This window comes from Haplochromis burtoni, unplaced genomic scaffold (genome assembly GCF_018398535.1).
Source record: "Haplochromis burtoni strain Fernald_Lab_line unplaced genomic scaffold, NCSU_Asbu1 Contig_16, whole genome shotgun sequence".
NCBI classification, from domain to species: domain Eukaryota; kingdom Metazoa; phylum Chordata; class Actinopteri; order Cichliformes; family Cichlidae; genus Haplochromis; species Haplochromis burtoni.
In genome coordinates this window covers 2,809,697-2,829,631 of record NW_024582377.1, presented here as the reverse complement: position 1 = coordinate 2,829,631, position 19,935 = coordinate 2,809,697, and the positions used below count along the sequence as shown (strand labels likewise).

Here is a 19,935-nt window from a genome sequence, read left to right as displayed (position 1 = left end):
AGTGATCCAACACATACAAAGGCAGTAAAGGAGTGTCTAAACAAGAAACATGTTAAGCTCATGGAGTGGTCAAGCCAGTCTCCACACAGCCCTGTAGAAAATCTGTGGAGGGAGCTTAAGTTTCAAACGGCAGCCAAGATACCTAAAGGATTTCTGTAAAGGGGAGTTGGCCAGAATTCCTCCTCAGATGTGTGCAAACCTCATGACCAACTACAGGAAAAGTCTTACCGCTATGCATACCAACAAGGATTTCTCCACCAAGAACTAAGTCATGTTTTGCTTGGATATTAAATACTTATTCCACTCAGTGACATCCAAATAATAGTATAACTTTTATGTAACGTGTTTTTTTGTTTCTGCATTTTTGGTTGATATTCTGCCTCTCTCCGTTACAAAGAAACTACCATAAAAATCAGAGGCTGTTCATTTCTTTTTACTGGAGCAAACTTACAAATCCCCCACTTAGTGGGGATAGGTTAATTGGTTAATCCAAATTGCCCATAGGTGTGAATGTGCGAGTGAATGTGAGTGTGAATGGTTGTCTGTCTCTGTGTGTTGGCCCTGCGACAGACTGGCGACCTGTCCAGGGTGTACCCCGCCTCTCGCCCTATGACAGCTGGGATAGGCTCCAGCGCCCCCCGCGACCCTGAACAGGATAAGCGGACGCGAATGGATGGATGGATGGATGGATGGATGGATGGATGGAAACTTACAAATTCAGCAGGTGATTAAATCATTTTTCTGCCATTGTAATATACCACAGTACAACAAAGAACATCATGTTCTATTTGAGAAACCACACTGAGATTTCTCATATCCAAGCTGCTGTGATTGTAGGGGATAAAATGTATTTTGAAGGCGACCCAACTCCGCGGACTTGTGGGAAATATAGTTTCAGCTCCAAAAACATGACATATGCAAATCAGCTTTGTGTTGGCCCAAGTTACTTCAATTACCATAGGCCTTTGCTTTACTGCGCCTGCGCTGTAGATGTTTTCCCCGTGCATGTGTGTAGGCGAATCACGTGTGGAGAAGCGGTTGGTTGTCATGTCTCTGCCGTAGCAGAGTTCCGTGCTTGGTTTTATTATCTGCTTCCAGCTTTTGCTATACTTTCTATTTCTTTTTCCCCCTCATACCTTTTTTTAAATCGAAGAATGAGCGAAAACGATGACATCGAAGTCGACAGCGATGTATGTCTTTTTGTTTCCTCTAGAAGTAGCTAGCCAGTTTGTTAGCTACACAGTAACTCACATTCCTCTCAAAATATGCTATTTGATTGTGCTAGCTAGTTAGCGGGGGTTTCTCTGGGCTAGCACTAGGTTTTGAAGCCTGTATGGAGATAGCTGTTAGGGGGAGCGTTTGAGCTCTTAATTGCTGGCTTTTAAATGAAAGTCGCACACGGAACTGGTGAATAAGTTGGGTAGCCTCGCTACGACATTTGTCGTTTGTTTGGGGCAGCTCAGCAAAATAAAGAGGGCTGTTTTATGCTCTTATAACTTAAATCACTCGTTCTGCTGGACCGTATTCCTGCTGTCACGTGATCAATAAAACTTGAAATAAGACGCTGTGTTAAAATTGCAAATATGGGGAAAAAACCCATAAATAAAACAAATCATAAACAGCAGTTAAGCTCTTCCAGGACACAAGGTCAGCTCTTCTGAGAGGTGAACTGACGGCTTGCTTGGACATAATGTTCCTTTCAGAAATATAACACGGTTCTGTCGGCTATACCACGCATGCTTTAACTATTTATTTAGTTTAGATGCTAAATGCAGCCCTTGTTTATTCGTTGCATAAAAGGGTAATCCCTTCACGTCTACCTAGATATAGTTAGCATACTTGACAGCTAGCTGCTTGAAATGTCGTGGTTGGTTGTATCTTTAGCTCTGACGTGTGATTTAAGTCAGGCTATGATGCACACACATTTAATACAGCAAACCGAGGCTCAATGAGAATACAGTACTCGATGTTCTCCTATCGTACAACTGAATTCATGTCATGTTATTGTGTTTTCTTGATTATAAGCCCGGCGATTTATTCAGTATTTCTCTGCAAGCCCTTGTTACCTGTTAAATTGTGGTTTCTTGCTAAAAATCCAGCGCTGTAGTTGCATTACAACTAACCACTCTGCCAATGTATCAGTACGCCCACAGTGCGTGCAGGTTTGAATTCCTCGTGTTGCAATAAGCAGTTGCATTTTCCCACCCCAAAGTGCGATGTGGTGTTTTAATTGAGCATGAATCTGAGAACATGACCTAAATATGGCCACATATTTCTCAGAACTATGGATTCCAACTCTAGTGTAGATCCTATTAGAGCCACCTATACATTTACTGTAAGGCTTCATAAGCCCTCATTGTGCCGAGCATCTAACGCTACTGAGCCATTAAGTTTAGAAATGCTTCCTAAAAACAGTTTTCAGCAAAGGCTCAAATTTCACATCCATATTTCAAGTGATGAGCGTTAACTTTGTGAGGCAGATTGTTTGTATTTGTCTTTTGTTTATGTTTATGTTTGTTTTGATGTATATGTTTATGTCTTTTGCATTTTGTGTAGTTTTACATGATGTGTTCAGGAGATATTAGCAGTTTTAGTCAAATCTGCCATGTTTGAATCTACATTTTTACGTTGATATCCATTGACATGTAGTGTTGCTCTTACATAAACAAAGAAAATGAAAGTAAAATGTTCCTTCTAATCTCTGCCAGTACCTAAATTAAAAATGATCCGTTTTATACTAACTTTAATATCTGGCCTAGCAACATGTTGTAATGAGTGAGATATAGATAGATAATAATAGATTGCATTTATATAGCGCTTTTCTAGGCACCCAAAGCGCTTTACAATGCCACTATTCATTCACTCTCACATTCACACACTGGTGGAGGCAGCTACAGTTGTAGCCACAGCTGCCCTGGGACAGACTGACAGAAACTAGGCTGCCACATCGCGCCATCGGCCCCTCTGGCCAACACCAGTAGGCGGTAGGTGAAGTGTCTTGCCCAGGGACACAACGACCAGGACAGAGTGAGCTGGGGATCAAATCGGTAACTTTGCGGTTACAAGATGAGCTTCCCAACCCCCTGAACCACGGTCGCCCAGATAGATAGATAGATACACACTCTATTGATCTCACAAGACAAAGTCCAGCGACAGGATACAGAATAAAAATAGTACAGTTAGTGAGTTAATAGTTAAAGTAAAACCCTCACTTAGTGAGAGACATCTTTTATCAAATATATACAACAGTGAGAAAAAAAACCCCTAAAAAATAAGAATGAGGTTAATTTAAAGAAGAGCAAAAAGCTACAATAATACCATACCAATATTTGAATTTACCTGATCTACATCCCGTCCGTCCAGTTCTGGGTTGTGGATGGGGGAGCTGGAGCCTATTCTAGCTGCCATAGGGCAAGAGGTGGGGTACAGACTGGCAGTCTTTTGCAGCGCCAACACAGACAGCCAGACAACCATTCGCGCTCACATTCACAGAGAAATGGGGAGAACACGCACAGGTCCTGGGTGCAAATCTAGCCGCAGCCTTTCCATATAGAGTTTGCATGTTCTCCCCATCTCTTCATTTGGAAAATCGTCACACATATTTTTCTAATCACTACATTTAAAAGCTAGTTATTAACCACAAACGGATCTTACATGACTCTTGGTGACTCATGAAACAAGGAACACCTTGTTTTAAGACAAAAAATTGGATTTTTTATCTATCATCCAGTCCGTGTTAAGAAAAAAAGGCAAAGGAAGAGTTGAGACTGAGTTAATGTTGAATTTTAGTTACGACTTAAGATTTGCTGGTGCAACCCTGAAAGCAAACATATCGTGTCCTTGTAAATACTTCCAGCACAGGTTCCTGCTTGTGTGCATATATTGATATTAACACAGATACACGCAATAACCGTCTAACAATGAGGCCTTCTCTTACTGCAGTTTAAATCACTTCTGTATGTTAAAGAAGCGGACGTATGTAGTTTTTTTGTAAATGACCTAAACTTTCTCTCTCCCCTTTGCAGGCAGACAAGCGAGCACATCACAATGCGCTGGAGCGTAAACGCAGGGACCACATTAAAGACAGCTTTCACAGTTTACGAGACTCTGTGCCTGCATTACAAGGGGAGAAGGTGAGGAAACTATCTATATATTGCCATAGACCATTCATATTGTGCCCCAGAATCCAGACCTATGCTCGTCATCTCTCTGTCATGCCTAGAGGAAGGAGGAAATTGTTATTTGTAGAAACAGATGCCTCGCCAAATATCAACGACGTGTCTGATAATGATTCACAAGATCATTCATCTCGTTGGTGGATTTTAACAAGCTTGTAGACACTGCTGTCAAAGCAAGCGGCTCTGTAAACTCTGGCAGCTTTGCCAAATAAATGCTGGATGAAGAGTGATGTTTCTGCTTATGCTGTCCATTTCATATTTAATACTATTCAAGTTCAAAAGGCAGTTAACGTACAGTTGTTGTGTCAACATGGAGATCATTTTCTCCTCTGTTAAGCCTGATTTGTAGTACTGTGTTGAATCCCAGCTGCTTTATCTTCGTTTGCTTTTAACTTGTACCTGCGCTGGTCTGCCATCACAAGTGAAACTGAAGCTGATAATGCTCAACCTGGAGTTAATAGATATGCAGTGCTATGCAAATCTAAAAGCCACCCCTCATTTCTTTATATTTTGCTAGGAAAATGGGAAATTCTGTCGAAACACGTGCAAACATACATGAAAGTACAGTATGTAAGTTAAAAACAGAGTCTGTACAGTTTTAATAAGATAAGATAAGATAACCTTTATTAGTCCCACACGTGGGAAATTTGTTTTGTCACAGCAGGAAGTGGACAGTGCAAAAGTTATGAGGCAAAAATTAGAATACAATAAGAATAGGTGCAGTACACAACTGTACAGAATAGAATAAAATAAAATACTATATACAGTAGGATAAAATAAAATAAATATACAATAAGATAAAAATAGAATACAAATACAATGAGCTTGAAAATCACTATGTGGTATGACGGCTTTTATTCTTCAGCACAGCCTGAACTCTCTTAGGCAGCTTTCTTATAGTAGTCTTCAGGAATAGTTCATTGAAAGCTCTTCTCTGGATGTTGGCTTTCTTTTGTTACATTTGCTGTCATGATGATCCAACACTGCTTCAATAATGTTGAGGTCCAGCCTGTGGGGAGGCCAATCCACGACCGAGAGTGTTGTAATTGCGTTGTTTTCTGTCCAGGTACGCAGTGTGTTTGGGATCATTGTCATGCAGGAAAATGAAGCTGTTGGCTGCACGGTGGAAAAATATCTGATGATTGTTTTCTGCATTCATAATTCCATGAATTTTGACAGGATGCCAAACACCACTGACTGAAATGCAGGTCCAAATAATGACAGAGCCTTTACAGATTGCTGCAGGCACTCACTCTTTTACCTCAGATTAATACTGAAGATGATTTAGACCAGAAATTTCTCATTTGAATTGATCACTGCCCACTGCCACTGATTTTCAGTCTGGTTAGTAATCTGTATACTGTGTTAACAGTGCATATTTCTAACAAACACAGTCGCTGTTGCTCAAGTTTGCATTGCTGCAAAGTTGTGGCATCAACATTTGTGGTCAGCGCTGTTGGTTTAATACGGTACTACAAAACAAGCATTGACCCATCTGCCCGAGGTCGCTGACTCCTGGAATAGTTCTTGTTAACTTCTTATTTGAATCCAGATTAAATTGCAACACACTCTGAACTTTGTATAACAGATTCATGCACTTTATTGGCTGCTTTTTCACACGGGCCTCACAGAATTCTGTTAAACAGGCTTCCCGAGCACAGATTCTAGACAAAGCCACGGAGTACATCCAGTACATGAGACGAAAAAACCACACCCACCAGCAAGATATTGACGATCTAAAGAAGCAGAATGCACTGCTGGAGCAGCAGGGTAAGCGGTGCTCTTGTTAAATAAGTATCGCACATTTTTGTCACGTGGATTCAATTTCAGATGCCGTAAACAACGTTTGTTTCTATCTTTGTGTACAACTTGCAGTTCGTGCACTTGAGAAGGCCAAGGGGAACACTCAGCTCCAGACCAACTACTCTTCCGATAGCAGCTTGTACACAAACCGCAAAGGGAGCGCCGTGTCCGCTTTTGATGGTGGGTCCGACTCCAGCTCTGAATCAGAATCAGACGAGACACCAAACAGGAAGAAGCTGCGCCTGGAGCTAAGCTAGATTTGGGTGGACCCCGGCTCCTTAGACAGACTCTTTTTACCCACCAGCCCCAGCTCCTCTTTCCTGTCCGCACTGAGCCCTGCCTTCTTGCGCTAGCCCAGGAGACGAGGTGGAGATCGTGTGTGAGAGAGGTGCTATTATGTATAAAACGCTTCTACCTTCTTTTATCCTTCTGGCAAGCATCCTGTCACTCCTTTCGTGGCCCAGCAACAAAGTTAAAAATCCCCAAATTGAGGCAGCTCTGCAGATTTGAAGGACTTTATGCCTTTCAGACCTCATAATAACCAGTCATATATGTGGAGATGACAAGACTTGAGTAAAGCTACAAAAATAACCTTTCCCTATTGGTTGTTTTGGTCAACCTCTCCAATCCGGTGGAGGTGTGAGACTTTTGACAAACGGTAAGGGTAGGAATACCTTACCTTTTAATAATAATAATAATATTAATATTTTTCCAGAAAAGAATGTGAAGTTGCTTTTGGAAAAACAAACCCTGTCTGTTATGCAAAATGCAGCCCTCCTTATTCTGTGTAGTTGGCTAAAAGTTTTGTCTTTTGAAATGTTGTGTAATCAAAGAAATCCCTCTATTTATAGTCATGCACCAAGAAGAATTTCTTACCCTTATATCTATATACCTATATAATCTGATGTCTGAACTCCCATTATGTTTGGCTTGATATTTCAAAGTTTCAGCTATTTATTTTCCTCTATTTTTAATATTTTTAAATAAATTGTGGTTAAAAAAATCCCCTCATTGATATTGAATGTTGCACAATGCAGTTAAAGGCATTGTCCTTTATTTTTGTCGATGGAAGTTCCTTTTCAGTGTGTGGTATATAACACTGTATACTCTTAAATGGTGTCGTTTCTGCAAAGAAAAGCCTTCCCTTTGATTTGCCTGTGCTGGGAATGTTTCTCTTTTTTTTGCAGAGATAAATTAGTGTGTACCTTATAAGATTTGTTTGTTCCATTCCATGGAAATTACAGGTATGTTGTACATACTGCCAACGGTTGTCTTGCAAGATAAGGCATACCTTTATTATGAAACTATAAATAAACTATTTTATCCATTTTGGATGAATTTGTGACTCCTGTGTTTTTAATGTAAAAAAAAATAGCCTGATTTTTGCACATTAGGCATCCCCAACAGCATCCTTTTTTGGTGTTAAATGCAGGTTTAGTTAAAGAGCCAGTTAATTCAATAATCTGGCAGGTTTAATAGGATTTGAGAATCAGAATTTGCTGATGGAATTAAGGTAAATGATAAGAAGGATTTGTTGAAACTTTGGTAGAAATAAACCTTTAAATGTTCCTAGATCACAAGGACTGGATTGGCTACACACGGAGATATGTGTTTGTCTTTTCACTCATATTTAGAGATAAAGTAGAAAATATGAGCATCGAGGAACATATAAACTTTTATTTGCGACATAAAATGACATCAATCATTGTTTAAATATTGAATTTAGACTTGGGCCAGTGTGATGTGTCCTGACGCTCCCTCTACAGGAAACAACGTTCAAAGACGCAGGTTGTGTGCTGCTTTCCAGTGCCGTAGGAAATTGCAGGCGTAACCAAGAACGACATGTAGGATGGTGAAGTACTACTGAAATATTTGAAGGTGATAGTAAAGCACACGACGAACCACAAAAATGTTAGAAAAACGTTCCAAGACATCTGCCTTTGTAAAGTGCATCAGGTGGCGCTCTTTGAGTTCAGCATGAAAGTTTCCGAGGGGCCTTGAACGCATCACCCAAGCAGAGGACAAGCAGCCAGTTTCAAGCGCCGCATCAGACAGGCATGTTTTTTCATCATCGCTTAGTTTTGGGTCATGGCTAAACAGTACGACTTCTTGTTCCGGCTGCTCATGCTCGGAGACTCGGGGGTTGGGAAGACTTGCATGTTGCGCCGGTTCACGGAAAGTGACTTTGACACTACACACATTTCCACCATCGGTAAGCCATCCAACAGGTTTTCAGTGAAGCTTTCTCCAAAACTCATATCAGTTTTTTCCCCCACAGGTTGAACCAGTTAAACACCGGGAAATTCTTTTCTCTGGATGAATGTAGATGCAGGGTTTTAACATTCAGAGCATTTTATTTTAGCTTTCCCATTTGTTCAGAATATAAAAGTGGGCCTACTTATAGGATTAAAGGGCCTCAAGTTCAAACAGCCTCACATGGGAAAGTTTGCCTAGAAGGCTTTCTGTTGCCCACGCTAAAGCACAATGAAAGTATAAGATGGAATGTTTTTGCTTAATTAAAGGTTAGACACGTAGAAGAGGTCTGATAAAGTACGTCTCTGTCACGAGCGTACTGGAAATGGGAAGGGAGACGATTATTTCTTCTGCTCTCAAATTATTTGATATGCTATCTTATATCTTTTGCCCCTTGATTGGAACTTGCGGATTGATGAGGCCATTAGTGCTTCATATCAGTACTGCCACTTTTCCTGATTGTGTCACATACTAATGAGTTGGAACAAAATGTGGTAGGCCCTGTTTACCTGTTAGACTGTGGAGCATAATCAGGGTCAAGTCTCACCAGAAAATGCAGAGTGGAAAGGCTTTACATGGGATTTGGATATTTGGAATAGTGTCTGATGAGGAAATCATTGCTAAAAGAAAATCACCAGCCGTGCCTTTAGATCTGCATCAGGCAGTGAGAGAAGCGCTGGAACAAAAGGATACCGATATGCAGGATGAATGGACAGCTTTGCATATATTACATAAACGCAGATTCTTACATGATAAAAGTGAACAATTGCAAAAAGAGGAAAGCCATCCTTAGGGCGAGACAGAAACGGGCTACAGGAGGAGCTCATTCACAGACACTGAAAACAGTGAGATTGGGATTTGATTGTTATGTAAAGTAGGTGCATTTTCCGATTCAGTAGCACCTCTTCGTTTCACTCAAACTGGGCTAGGAAGCTGCATCGCCAACAAAAATGTATTTATGGTCAATGATCATATGAAATGCCTGACAGAAAACTTTTTTATGAGCACAATGTTGGGATTGGATTACACAGAGTTTATTGATTCCACAAAGTGTGGTGGCAGCGTAACGGAAAGAAAAAAACAAAAACTGTTCAGGGTTTAATGTTAAATGTAACAGAGCCAAATATGGAAGGAAACAGAGAACAGATTCCAAGTTGTCCAATTGATCAGAATCACACGTTTCCTTTTTTTCCTGCTCTACTTCTTTCCTATTCTAACTTCAGTCATGCCACTAGTGTTAAAAAATCTTATAAATATCCATCACAGGAGCCAAATGAAAGGATCTCTTCAGTCTTTTCATTAATCTTTTCTTGCAAGATATATCGACAGTAGTATAGTCGTCATAGTTGTAGTGTCATGGCTTATTGGCACATTGGACTATAACAGAACCTATTGAATTTGCTAATTTCGGTCATGCTTTAGTTGTCGGGCCAATAACCTCATGCGACTCCAGAATACTTTGGTATACAGAGGAGTTCATGGTCGACTTAATGACTGCAAGGTGCCCAGGTAAAACAAGCCCAAATCATCACCCCTCCACCACCGTGCATGACAGATGGTATGAGGGGTTCGTGCTGATATGCTGTGTTTGTTTCTTGCCAAATGTAGTGCTGTGCATCATGGCCAAACATCTCCACCTTGGTCTGGTTTGTCCAAAAGACATTGGAGGTGTGATGGTTAGTACGATCTGGGTTCTTGCTGCCTCTTACAGCAAGAATGTCCTGTGTTCAAAGCCACTGGCTGGTTGGTCTCTCTGTTCCTGCATGGGTTCCTTCCAGGTTCTTTGCCTTCCCCCCACAGTCCAAAGACATGCATGGCTGGCAAATTGGTGATTCTAAACTGGCCCTAGGACGTATGCTAATTTAGGCATGTAGGGTCTGAGATGTAGCTCCAGGGTTGGTTTTCTTTTGTTTTTTTTGCCATTTTCTGCCACTGAACTTGGGTTAAACTTACTGTGATATCCACTTCTGGGATATGCGACATAACTTCTGGCTTTATAGATGTGATGACACTTGTTGATGATCAGTTAAGTACATCTGAGTACACTTCCTCACAGGACTGCAGAGAGTCTTTAACATGACTGTACATAGTGTAGGATCAGAAATTCACGTTTGTCTTTGAGTGGATTTTGGCTTTGCTAGCATGATGAAAACTAAATAAGAAGTAGATTAAAAGAACTAGTTGAATAGAAACCAGCAAAGTTACGTTGCAAACCTTTATTCTGTCTCCTAGCACAGAAATCCCTCAGTGTCGTTTACACCTGTTTAGATAACGGTATCTCCGAGGAATCTCAGGGACATGTTGGCAGTTTGTGATTGTATTTTTGGAGGTTGCATCCCAGCTTACATCTGTATTTGCATTTTCTTTGTTTTGGTCAGGAATTGATTTTAAGATGAAAACACTGGAGGTAGATGGAACCAAGGTGCGAGTACAGATATGGTGAGTGACATTTTTTTTAATTGCATTCACACTTGCTGCCATGGGTGATTCCCTTTTGCTGATATGTGTTTGGTCCTCCATGCAGGGACACAGCTGGTCAGGAGCGCTATCAGACCATCACCAAACAGTACTACAGGAGGGCACAAGTATGAGCAGCCAAGAGTAAACTTAGATTTCTGTAACGCAGCTTTGATTCCTTAGTCCTCTTTCCACTTTTTATGCAGGGTGTCATCTTTGTCTACGACGTCACAGACAAGCTGTCCTTTAAGCACATAGCCAAGTGGGTCAGTGATGTGGATGAAGTAAGGCAATAAGCACTCTGTTCGCTGCCCTTCGCAGCTGTCCAGTATTTGTGTTCTGGCTGACTGAACTTGAGCTGCTTGCTAAACAATCAGTGGTTAGAGTGACTGACAGGATGATGAAGTCCACTATCCCTGTGCTTGACTTCAGTTTTTGTTGTTTTCTTCTAGTATACTACCCAAAAAATGGAGACCATATTGGTAGGAAACAAATGTGATGATTCACTCAGGAGGGAAGTGTCAAAGAACCAAGGAACCAAGGTTTGATTGAGCCTTATTTTCCGCTGTGCTTTAATTAGTATATTATTGATTTTAATTTGGAGATTGTGTTTTAAGTACTCACCATCATAATATACATTAGTCCCATATTGTAAGTCAGTCTCCTGGTGGCCTCCAGTTTCTTCCATTTAACCTCCTTAAACTTGATGATGATTACTGTAATACCTGCGCTGGAAAGCTTTGTGTGTTTCATAAATGTCACTTAAGCTGCCAGATCAGCTCGAAGCACAGTCTACACAAACAATCCACACACTGCATACAAATTCAACCTGTCTGTCGGGCAACTTGGCAGCTCGATTCGAGAAGTGTGCGCACAACTATCTCTGTGCTGGCAGGCTCTTAGTTGTTTCTATTGCTCAGACAGCCTCAGGCCTTTTTACCACAAAGACACGGTGAAGACTTGAAAACACTCCCAAATAAAATCCGGTCGGTTGTACAGATCATGTGTGTGATGAGTAGATGTTCATGTTGTAGAAACACCAATATGAACTCTTTCTGACCCTGTTAAATTAGACGATGAATTACAGCCACATGTCATTCATCAGAATGAACGTTCCTCTGAGCTCTTCACACAGACCAGGACCATCTAGATACTAAATACTACAAAATATTCAGTCATACTAGACTCAGTCGCTGCTCTCATGTTGGGAATAATGTTGACTTTATTTTTGAGGTTTTAAAAAAACACTTTTGCATATTTGAGAAGAACTTTTATTGAGAAAATATGCAATATGGTTCTGGCATGACTTATTTCAGGGAGAAAAGGCTTTTAGAGGCACTACTATCAAAGTCGGCTTCCAAACACTAATGGCTGATACCAGCATGTCTCTTAAAATAGAATACTGTTCAACTGGTTAGGCTGAGACAGACAAACGCTTCCTCCCACGTTTAAAACATTTAGTGAAATCTTTTTAAAAATCACATCGCTAAATAAGATAAACTTTATATAAACTTCTTACTGCATGTTATAATATTAACACAGCACACAGCAAAGCCTGAAGGATACACCTACATCCATGCAAGTGCATAATATGTATAAATCGTCACACTGTTGACACCCTGTGCTGTTTAATCAGTATTAGTGTGCCAGAGTATCGCCTTTGCATTCAATTGATTTTTTAAATTATATTTATATAGTTTTGGAGAAAAAAGGTATAAAATAGTTTTATTATTTCTAAAAAATATGCGCTTCAATTGTCTGTAGTTAGCAGGATCCTATGGGATGGAGTTCTTTGAAACCAGTGCCTCCAAGAATATCAACATCAGTGAGGTAGCGGATTTTCTTGGCAACATTTTTTTCTGGGTAATTCCCCGCCGCATTCTTTTGTTTTCTTTCTTCCTTCTTCCTCCAGTCATTCGAACGTCTGACAGAACTCGTGCTACAGGCTCACAAGAGGGACGTGGACAACCTGTTGGGATCTCTGGACAGCTATCTGGATAAGGCAGATCTGGAGGAAGACAAAGAGAGCACAGTCCCTCACCTTCCTCAGAGGAGCTGCGCCTGTTAGAAACAAGATGGCCATCATGGTGCCACAGCTTATAGCTGAAGGCGCTCTGACTTGATCCGGTCCCCCTCTGCCCTCTTTGTGGATGCGGTGACTTGTTGGCCCAGGGGTTTAATGAATGGGTTTCACTTTTTGTACGTTTTTTTTTTTTTTTTTATCACACTGTGTTAAATGCATTTAGAAGCAGCTACCAGCAGAGGGCCAATTTTGTTCCATGATCGCTGAATCTTAAAGCTGGTGAGGTTCCCGGAGAACATGGTTTTGTGTAATAAAACTATCCATACCCACAATTTCTTCCTTTAAAATACAGGTTTGCACCGAGCAGCTGCTTCGTCACTTGTTCTTCATATTTTGTTAATATTTTTTTTTAAATTGAATAATTTGGTTGGTGCTGTAGGTGAAGTGTGGATTCAAATCAACAATCATTTATTTGAGGAGGGCGGAGGAAGAGGATGGAGGCAATGACGAAGAAGCCGGAGGACAGAGCTGAATTATTTACACCTCGAAATTCAAACCCAGCAGGGGTGGAGTTATTTACATAATTCACTATCCTCCTTTGACGGAGACTCTGTCGTGCCATGTTCGAAGACCTTGAATGCTTGCTCATGCATTATCATCACGAATGTGTGCATTTGCGTTACAAATGTGATTGGCATTGTGTGCTAAAGGAGTGTTACCGCTCTTTGAAGTAATGTACTCAGGCTCTGCCAAGTTGCCACTTGTATGTAATTTTTTTTAAATGATATGTGCAGGTTGTTACAAAAAAAATAATAAAACCACTGTACGGGTTAATAAATTAAAGTTTTCATATTAAAGCTAATGAGATGTGTCGGGACCTTGCTGAGTCATTACATTAGAATGCAAGGAGTGAAGTCCTGAAAGAGTTCAGACAGATTCATTCATTTTTAATCACCCTCTGTGAAAGACGGGGATCATGTTAAATTTTTGATGACAGAGAAAACTGATACATGTTACAGAGATGCTGTAAAGTAGGAAGTACGTGCAAGTTTTATCCCTAAAACACTCTTTGAGAATATAATTACATTCACTTCAAGAAAGTCAGTTTACTTGATAAAACTTTAAAAATCCTGATAAGAAGACAATTAGTTACATTAATCTATTTCGGACTTCTTCAGAGTATAGGATGACAGATGGAGATCACTTTCCCGCAGGGCCATTTGATCCTTGTCAAAGGCAACTTTCTGCCCTAAATGAATCAGGTGACCAAGCGCTTGGATACAGGCAGCTCGAGATCCCCTCTGCCTCCACTGTGGCAGAACCAGAGGACGAGATGACGTTCATCGCGAAGACTTTCTACGACCTGAGGGCCACCACGCTGGAGGGAGACTCGGTGGACTTCAACGTCTTCAGAGGACGGGTGGTCCTCATAGAGAATGTGGCCTCGCTCTGAGGAACCACCACCCGGGACTTCAGCGAGCTCAACCAGCTGCAGAGCAAGTACCCCCATCGGCTGGTGGTCCTGGGTTTTCCTTGCAATCAGTTTGGCTATCAGGTGAGTTCAGCAGCAGAGTTTGAAGTCACTTAAAAACCTCTAAAATGTATTACTTAATGTACCAGTTCTGTGTTATTGTTGTTGTCACAGACATTTTCCTTTTCCCAATCCTACCTGGGTCTGGTTTGAGTTAAAGTCTGACTTGTATTATTGGCATTAGTGTATTTCCTCTTTCCTAAAGCAAGTTACAGGAATTGCATCATTTAATAGTGTGCAAACTGTATCTGGTACTGATGGTTTGATACTGAAGTAGGATTTTAATCATCTTCGCTATCATAGTGAAACCAATGAATGCTTGTGCTCTGCAGGAGAACTGCACCAATGGTGAAATCCTGAATTCACTGCAGCACGTGCGTCCAGGTGGAGGCTTCAAGCCCATCTTTACCATCTTCGAGAAGTGTGACGTCAATGGCACAAATACCCACCCAGTTTTTGCCTATCTGAAAGACAAACTCCCCTATCCCGATGACGACCCAAATTCTCTCATTCAGGACCCCAAATTTCTGGTTTGGAGCCCCATCAGCAGGACGGATATCTCCTGGAACTTTGAGAAATTCCTCATTGGGCCAGAGGGAGAACCCTTTAAGCGATACAGCAAAAAATTCCCCACCATTGACATAGAGCCTGACATTCAAAGACTGCTAAGATTAACTAAGACCTAAGAATAGCCTCCATCTCTTAATGACTTCTCATCCATAACTCTCAAAGCTGTCATGCTGTCCTCCACACCGTTGAGTCTTATTAAATGAGGGTGATGTTCTAAAACAGAATAAGGGAATATCATCGGAGGCCTTATAAGTGCTTAACAGTTGTGGATGAATGAACAGTGTAGTTAAAAGTTTACACATATGTACATTATGCATGAGGCAAATGATCACTTTGATGTTTTTTGTTTTGTTTTTTTATCACATCCTTTTGTTTCTTGTTCTTTTCCTGTTCGTCCAGCAGATGGTGCTGCTGATTTAATCCCAAACTTCTCTCGTCAATTAACATTCATCACACACACATAATGTTTGCACTGGAATAAAACCTTCAAACCAAATTTGTCTCCCACTGAGGTGTGATTTTTAATTGGACCATATATAAACATAAAGATGCGCTCCACTGATGTAAGCACGACCAAAATAGAGCTGGAGTAGGCATAATAATGAAGCTTTAGATACAGTGGGGAGGATGTGGAATTATTTGAAACAGCCTTTCAAAAAATTCACAGCGCAATCTTCTAATTATGCTTCCTCTTGCCCGATGAATCCCTTTTTAAAATTATGTCAGAGCCTCCCACACTAATTTTCCAGACCTACATTTTTAAAGTAAAAACATGCTGAAACCATGCAGCTACATGAATGCTTTATCACTACAGTGACACCTTAAGACAAACCCAAAGTCATCCATGTAGGGTAAACAGTGACCTCGTTAGCTGTGTTATGACCTGCCATGCAGCTTTAGCTTTTTATGCAAAGTCTGCACTGTTTGCAAGGCCTGCTTTGCAGGTTCGCGCAGGGCTTTGTGCACATATGCTGACATCTACGTCAGCACAACAGGCCACACGGTGACCTCATGGCAGGTGGGTACATTTAGAAACACTAAAGTGATACTGGGTTTTACTTCCACTTATAGTGGCTGTGGTTATTGTAGTAATACTTAGTCTCGTTGCATATTATATTTACATATCCATGCTGTCGTGATGCGCCAGGGCATTTGATTTCCCTCAGTGTGACTGCAAGGAAAAGCTTCACGCTTGTTGGGGAGAAGCAAGAGGAGCAGCGCAAGGGGCCTCTCCTTAAACCCTCTACACTGCTCCCATCTACTCACAGCTTGCAGAAAAATATCACCAAAGATCAGTTATTTTCAACAGGTGACTCACTCTCCCTCCATCCATCCATCAATTCGCTTCCGACTCTAAAAGTTCGTTTAGAGACAGCTTTAGTAAAAGCTCTGAACACACTAAGAAAAATATGGACTCCTATAGCTTTCCAATTCAATGAAATGCTTTTAAAATTGCACACTGACCCTGCAACAGTGGGCTGTAGGTCGCAATACACAGTTTGCAACGTGGATACGTCATAAACTCAAAAAGGCTTTTTGTTTAACCAATCAGATTTGACTGATGATTTGAAACAATCCGGTTGTTCAGTGATGACGCGACGAATCCTACTTCTGGGTCTAAAGTAGTCTGCGTTTAATATGGCTTTTGTGTTGTTAACATGTTTAATGTTTTGTATTTTCTTCTATTTGATCTCAAAAAGCTCCTAAAACAGTCAGTGATCACTGTTGACCTCCCCCTTTTATTACTGCTAATCATTTATTTAAGCTCAGTTTTTAAAACCTTAGGATGTAACTACAGCCCAGCCCATGCAGCAGTATATGAATGACTAACCTCGTGTTGTGGATGGATTATCTCAGTTGTTCTCCTGGCTGAAGTTTGGTCCTTTTACAGCATCCTGCCATGCGATTACATTTGTTCCTGACCACCGAGAACACTCACGTTAACTTTTATCCAGTGGAAAAAAAGTTAGCTTCTTTATATTATGCTAACATAGCTGTGTTGCTAGCGGTCACGTAGCACATCATTATATACCAGCTAGCCCAACTTCAGTGACCCTACAAACGTCACTGCTGTTTAGTTTTCTGTCTTCATTTATGTTGGAAGTGATAGCAGAGCTGTACGTTTTAATTTGTTTCCAAAACCCCGCAGTCAGGACATGCTATATTGTATTTAGATAGAAGCTAGCGAGCTAACTCCCTGCTAACTTCTAACTCCGTTAAATGTCATAAATTCCGTTTTCATGGATGCCTGGATGCTAAACTTAATTGTTACACCTGGTAGAGCAGAATGCTGATCATTTTATTAAAGATGAAAGACTTTAGACAGTTTTTCAACTCTCAGTAATGCCATAGTGATCGTTTGATATATGGACCTGCAGCGGAGTTTAGGCCCAGACACGGCTAGTGACGTCAGACTGAACAACCGGATAGAAAATGAAGTCGATTTAGATAATAGTTCAAAGGTCAAACCTAATGGCCTTAACTGTCTGTTTCACATTAAACTCCGCAGCAGTAAACATGCACGAGCGGTGTGACTGGAGCGAGCTTAAAGACCTAAAACATGACAAGTTTCATCTGCTATTGAATAAACTGCGTACTTTTTAACCTGGGGTCACTTGAAGCAGAGTGAGACTTCTTCGTTTCCCCTCTGACCATCCACTCACTACAGGTGAGCACTGTTGCCACGGCAACGTTTGCTTTTTCCCCCCGCTAAGCCTTCTCGCGAGACTCCGGGGCAGAAAAGAGAGGGAGAGGGAGAGAGAGGGAGAGGGGAGGCTGCCTGAATGATCTCATCCCTCCAGCAGCTGCATACCGCAGCGAGGCAAAGCCGTAACTTTCTATCAAACTTCCAAGTTGCCGTTCAGAGGAAGACGTCGGGCCGTCCTCGGTCTGAACCGGAGCCAGCACGTTTTTGTGTGTGTCCCCCCCGCGAGGGCAGCCAACAGAGCTGCTGCGTAGTTTGTGTCTCGGACTTGGAGCACCTTGTTACGAGTTGAAACAAAAGGGGGGAGAGGAAAGAAAAGCAAGACTGCTTCGTGTTGTGTGACAACCACTATGAGAAAAGGTGAGTGGCGGTACGAAGTCATGCGCGGGGGTGCCTGCACCCAACATCTGTGTGAGGAGGACAAAGCACATCCTCGTGCCGTGTGAAGGTGCAGGGGGGAAGCCAGTGCGCAGTGTTATTATTGTTATTAGAACTAATGGGGCTGGCGTGGTGAGGCTATCAGGGTGGCTGTCAAAACATATCCGCTGTGTCGCCGTGTATGTCAAGGGCATTGTTCTCTGCGATTCACAGGTGGCATCGTTCAAGCCACACCGTTGCATACTGGAGGATATACGTCTGTCACCACCCGGAAAAAAAATTCCGAGGTGGCGTATCCCGCGTTGTTGCCACACGAGAAGGCTTCAGGCACCAGGTGATTGCCACATCTGTCTTGAGAGATTTGTTTACAGCCTGCCCTGGCTCAGCATCTGCTTGTATAGATTAGGCCACCAGGGCTCTCTGCAAGTCATGCCCCCCTCCCTCCACGCTGAGTATCCAGTGCCATTCTTGATGAGATTATCAGTTTATTTCTGCCTGATGTGGATGTGTGTCCAACTGTGCTCACATAGGCTGTTTTGGAATACAGACGGCATGCACACCAGTGCAGTGGTGGCAGCAGCGCGTGTGAACAGGAAAGATCTGGTGATGAAGGGCTGGGAGTTTTGTTTTGACAGAAACAAACAGACCTTAACCTTTCAGAGTTTACTTTCACAGGGCAGCGTTGTGTCCAGAGGGGGCCATGTTTTACAAAATATCAACTACAGTGAAACAGTTACAAGTAAGCAGGTAGGGAATTAAATACAATAGAGGGGTGGCTGCTCATAACTGAATCATGGTGTGTGAGCGTGTGTTACAGAAGCACTGTTTATTGCAGTTGGACAACTTGAGTCAGGTGAAAAAGGGGAAACTTTGTAGTTTGGTTTTGGGCAAGGATCTGGGATTTTTAGCTTTCTTGATAAGCTTAGCTGACCCACTGTGGCTGGCATGACTGATCATACAGCTTCACTTCCACTTTTACTGCTTAGTTACTCTCAGTTTTGTTCCTTTTTTGCCTTCTGCAAATACATTGGATTACTTCTTGCTTTTTTTTATTGTTATTTTTATTATAGATGATGAAAATGATCTTGTTGGATGGGGAAAAAATACTTGCTCTGTTTTATTTCTTTCACTGTGTGGGCCTGTAACGGTTCATTTGGGGATGAGAGGCTAGTTCAGTTGATAAGATCTGCCCAAAGATTTGGATGAGACTACTTTCAGAATAGATGCACAAAGATAACTCTGCTTGTTTAGCAGAGTCTCTGCTTCTCACGTTCCTTATCAGCATACGTAGTCCTCCCCTTGTTTTATTACTGGAGGACAGTGTTGCTATTTTCACTTTGTGTTGCATCTCTCGCACAACAATTGTTGGTGTTCTTCATTCGTAGTAGGGTCTTTTCTATAACGTGCCCGCACGTTCACACAAGGATGCTTCCTGTTGCTAAGTTGAGCTTATGTTATCATTGTCTCCTGTGCATTGGCTCGGAGGGAATAGTTTGAGCAAAGATAAAAGGGAACAACAAGAGAAGCATTGTGCTGATTTATAATTTGTTACTCTGGAATGTATGCGCTGCAGATATGCTAAGTGGTCTTCATAACATGCTTAAATTAACTGTTTATATTATACAAAGAAAGATGAGGTTAGTATTATTATTATTTTTTCATTAATGCTCAGGTTCAAAGTGCATCAGCGCTCTTAAAGTCGATACTGACTGAACTCTATTCATTGTGGTGTGGTGACTCTTACCGTCACAAAGTCATTTCTGAGACTGTGACGCCTGCGCACACACCTCTCACTGGACAGCAAAATAAACAGACCTTGAGATGCATCCCTGGATAAAAAGTGGTGTACCAATGTGGTCAATGTCAGTTACAAGGCAGATTTTTTCCCCCCTCCTACATGAGTCACTTTTTCCTGGATTTGACAGAAGCTTTTGTAACAGATTTGACAAAAGAAAAAAGAAAAGAAAGGGGAAGCTTCCTCAGTTTTTACGAGTGAAGTGTCTGACTGGTATTAGTCAGCTCATAGTCAGAAGTCAAA

At 41.5% G+C, this 19,935-nt stretch overlaps 4 protein-coding genes across 6 annotated transcripts in view; all 4 read left to right on the top strand.

The window, feature by feature from the left end:
* The first annotated feature begins 997 nt into the window (after positions 1-997).
* LOC102308131 (protein max) lies at positions 998-7,319 on the top strand. Of its 2 annotated transcripts, none has more exons than XM_005916886.2 (4): positions 998-1,190; positions 4,026-4,133; positions 5,825-5,948; positions 6,054-7,319. In XM_005916886.2, the coding sequence occupies exons 1-4, from the start codon at positions 1,155-1,157 to the stop codon at positions 6,236-6,238; spliced, it is 453 nt and encodes a 150-aa protein (XP_005916948.1). In that variant the 5' UTR covers positions 998-1,154; the 3' UTR covers positions 6,239-7,319. The 2 variants fall into 2 exon arrangements, with proteins under 2 accessions (XP_005916948.1, XP_005916947.1); XM_005916885.2 differs by having other exon boundaries at positions 5,810-5,948.
* A 123-nt stretch (positions 7,320-7,442) lies between these two features.
* On the top strand, positions 7,443-13,299 carry LOC102307593 (ras-related protein Rab-15). Of its 2 annotated transcripts, XM_005916883.3 has the most exons (7): positions 7,443-8,193; positions 10,613-10,673; positions 10,759-10,819; positions 10,898-10,975; positions 11,144-11,233; positions 12,456-12,521; positions 12,604-13,299. In XM_005916883.3, the coding sequence occupies exons 1-7, from the start codon at positions 8,070-8,072 to the stop codon at positions 12,757-12,759; spliced, it is 636 nt and encodes a 211-aa protein (XP_005916945.1). In that variant the 5' UTR covers positions 7,443-8,069; the 3' UTR covers positions 12,760-13,299. The 2 variants fall into 2 exon arrangements, with proteins under 2 accessions (XP_005916945.1, XP_005916946.1); XM_005916884.3 differs by lacking the exon at positions 12,456-12,521.
* Positions 13,300-13,422: 123 nt separating this feature from the next.
* On the top strand, positions 13,423-15,304 carry gpx2 (glutathione peroxidase 2). The gene is made up of 2 exons (XM_014331968.2): positions 13,423-14,269; positions 14,578-15,304. Exons 1-2 carry the CDS (start codon positions 13,901-13,903, stop codon positions 14,929-14,931), a joined length of 723 nt encoding a protein of 240 aa, XP_014187454.1. The 5' UTR covers positions 13,423-13,900; the 3' UTR covers positions 14,932-15,304.
* Positions 15,305-17,511: 2,207 nt separating this feature from the next.
* Positions 17,512-19,935, top strand: part of LOC102307063 (signal-induced proliferation-associated 1-like protein 1) — a 37,513-nt gene continuing 35,089 nt past the window's right edge. Inside the window, exon 1 of the mRNA XM_005916881.2 lies at positions 17,512-17,879. The gene's annotated coding sequence lies outside the window, so the exon portion shown is untranslated. The remainder of the gene's footprint in view (positions 17,880-19,935) is intronic.

Bases quoted from the DNA above. Each gene is read 5' to 3' on its own strand.
- LOC102308131 (XM_005916885.2), top strand. From the start codon at position 1,155: ATGAGCGAAAACGATGACATCGAAGTCGACAGCGAT. The intron at 1,191-4,025 runs GTATGTCTTTTT...TCCCCTTTGCAG, and splicing joins ACATCGAAGTCGACAGCGAT to GCAGACAAGCGAGCACATCA. The intron at 5,949-6,053 runs GTAAGCGGTGCT...TACAACTTGCAG, and splicing joins TGCACTGCTGGAGCAGCAGG to TTCGTGCACTTGAGAAGGCC.
- LOC102307593 (XM_005916883.3), top strand. From the start codon at position 8,070: ATGGCTAAACAGTACGACTTCTTGTTCCGGCTGCTCATGCTCGGAGAC. The intron at 10,820-10,897 runs GTATGAGCAGCC...CTTTTTATGCAG, and splicing joins AGTACTACAGGAGGGCACAA to GGTGTCATCTTTGTCTACGA. The intron at 12,522-12,603 runs GTAGCGGATTTT...TTCTTCCTCCAG, and splicing joins AGAATATCAACATCAGTGAG to TCATTCGAACGTCTGACAGA.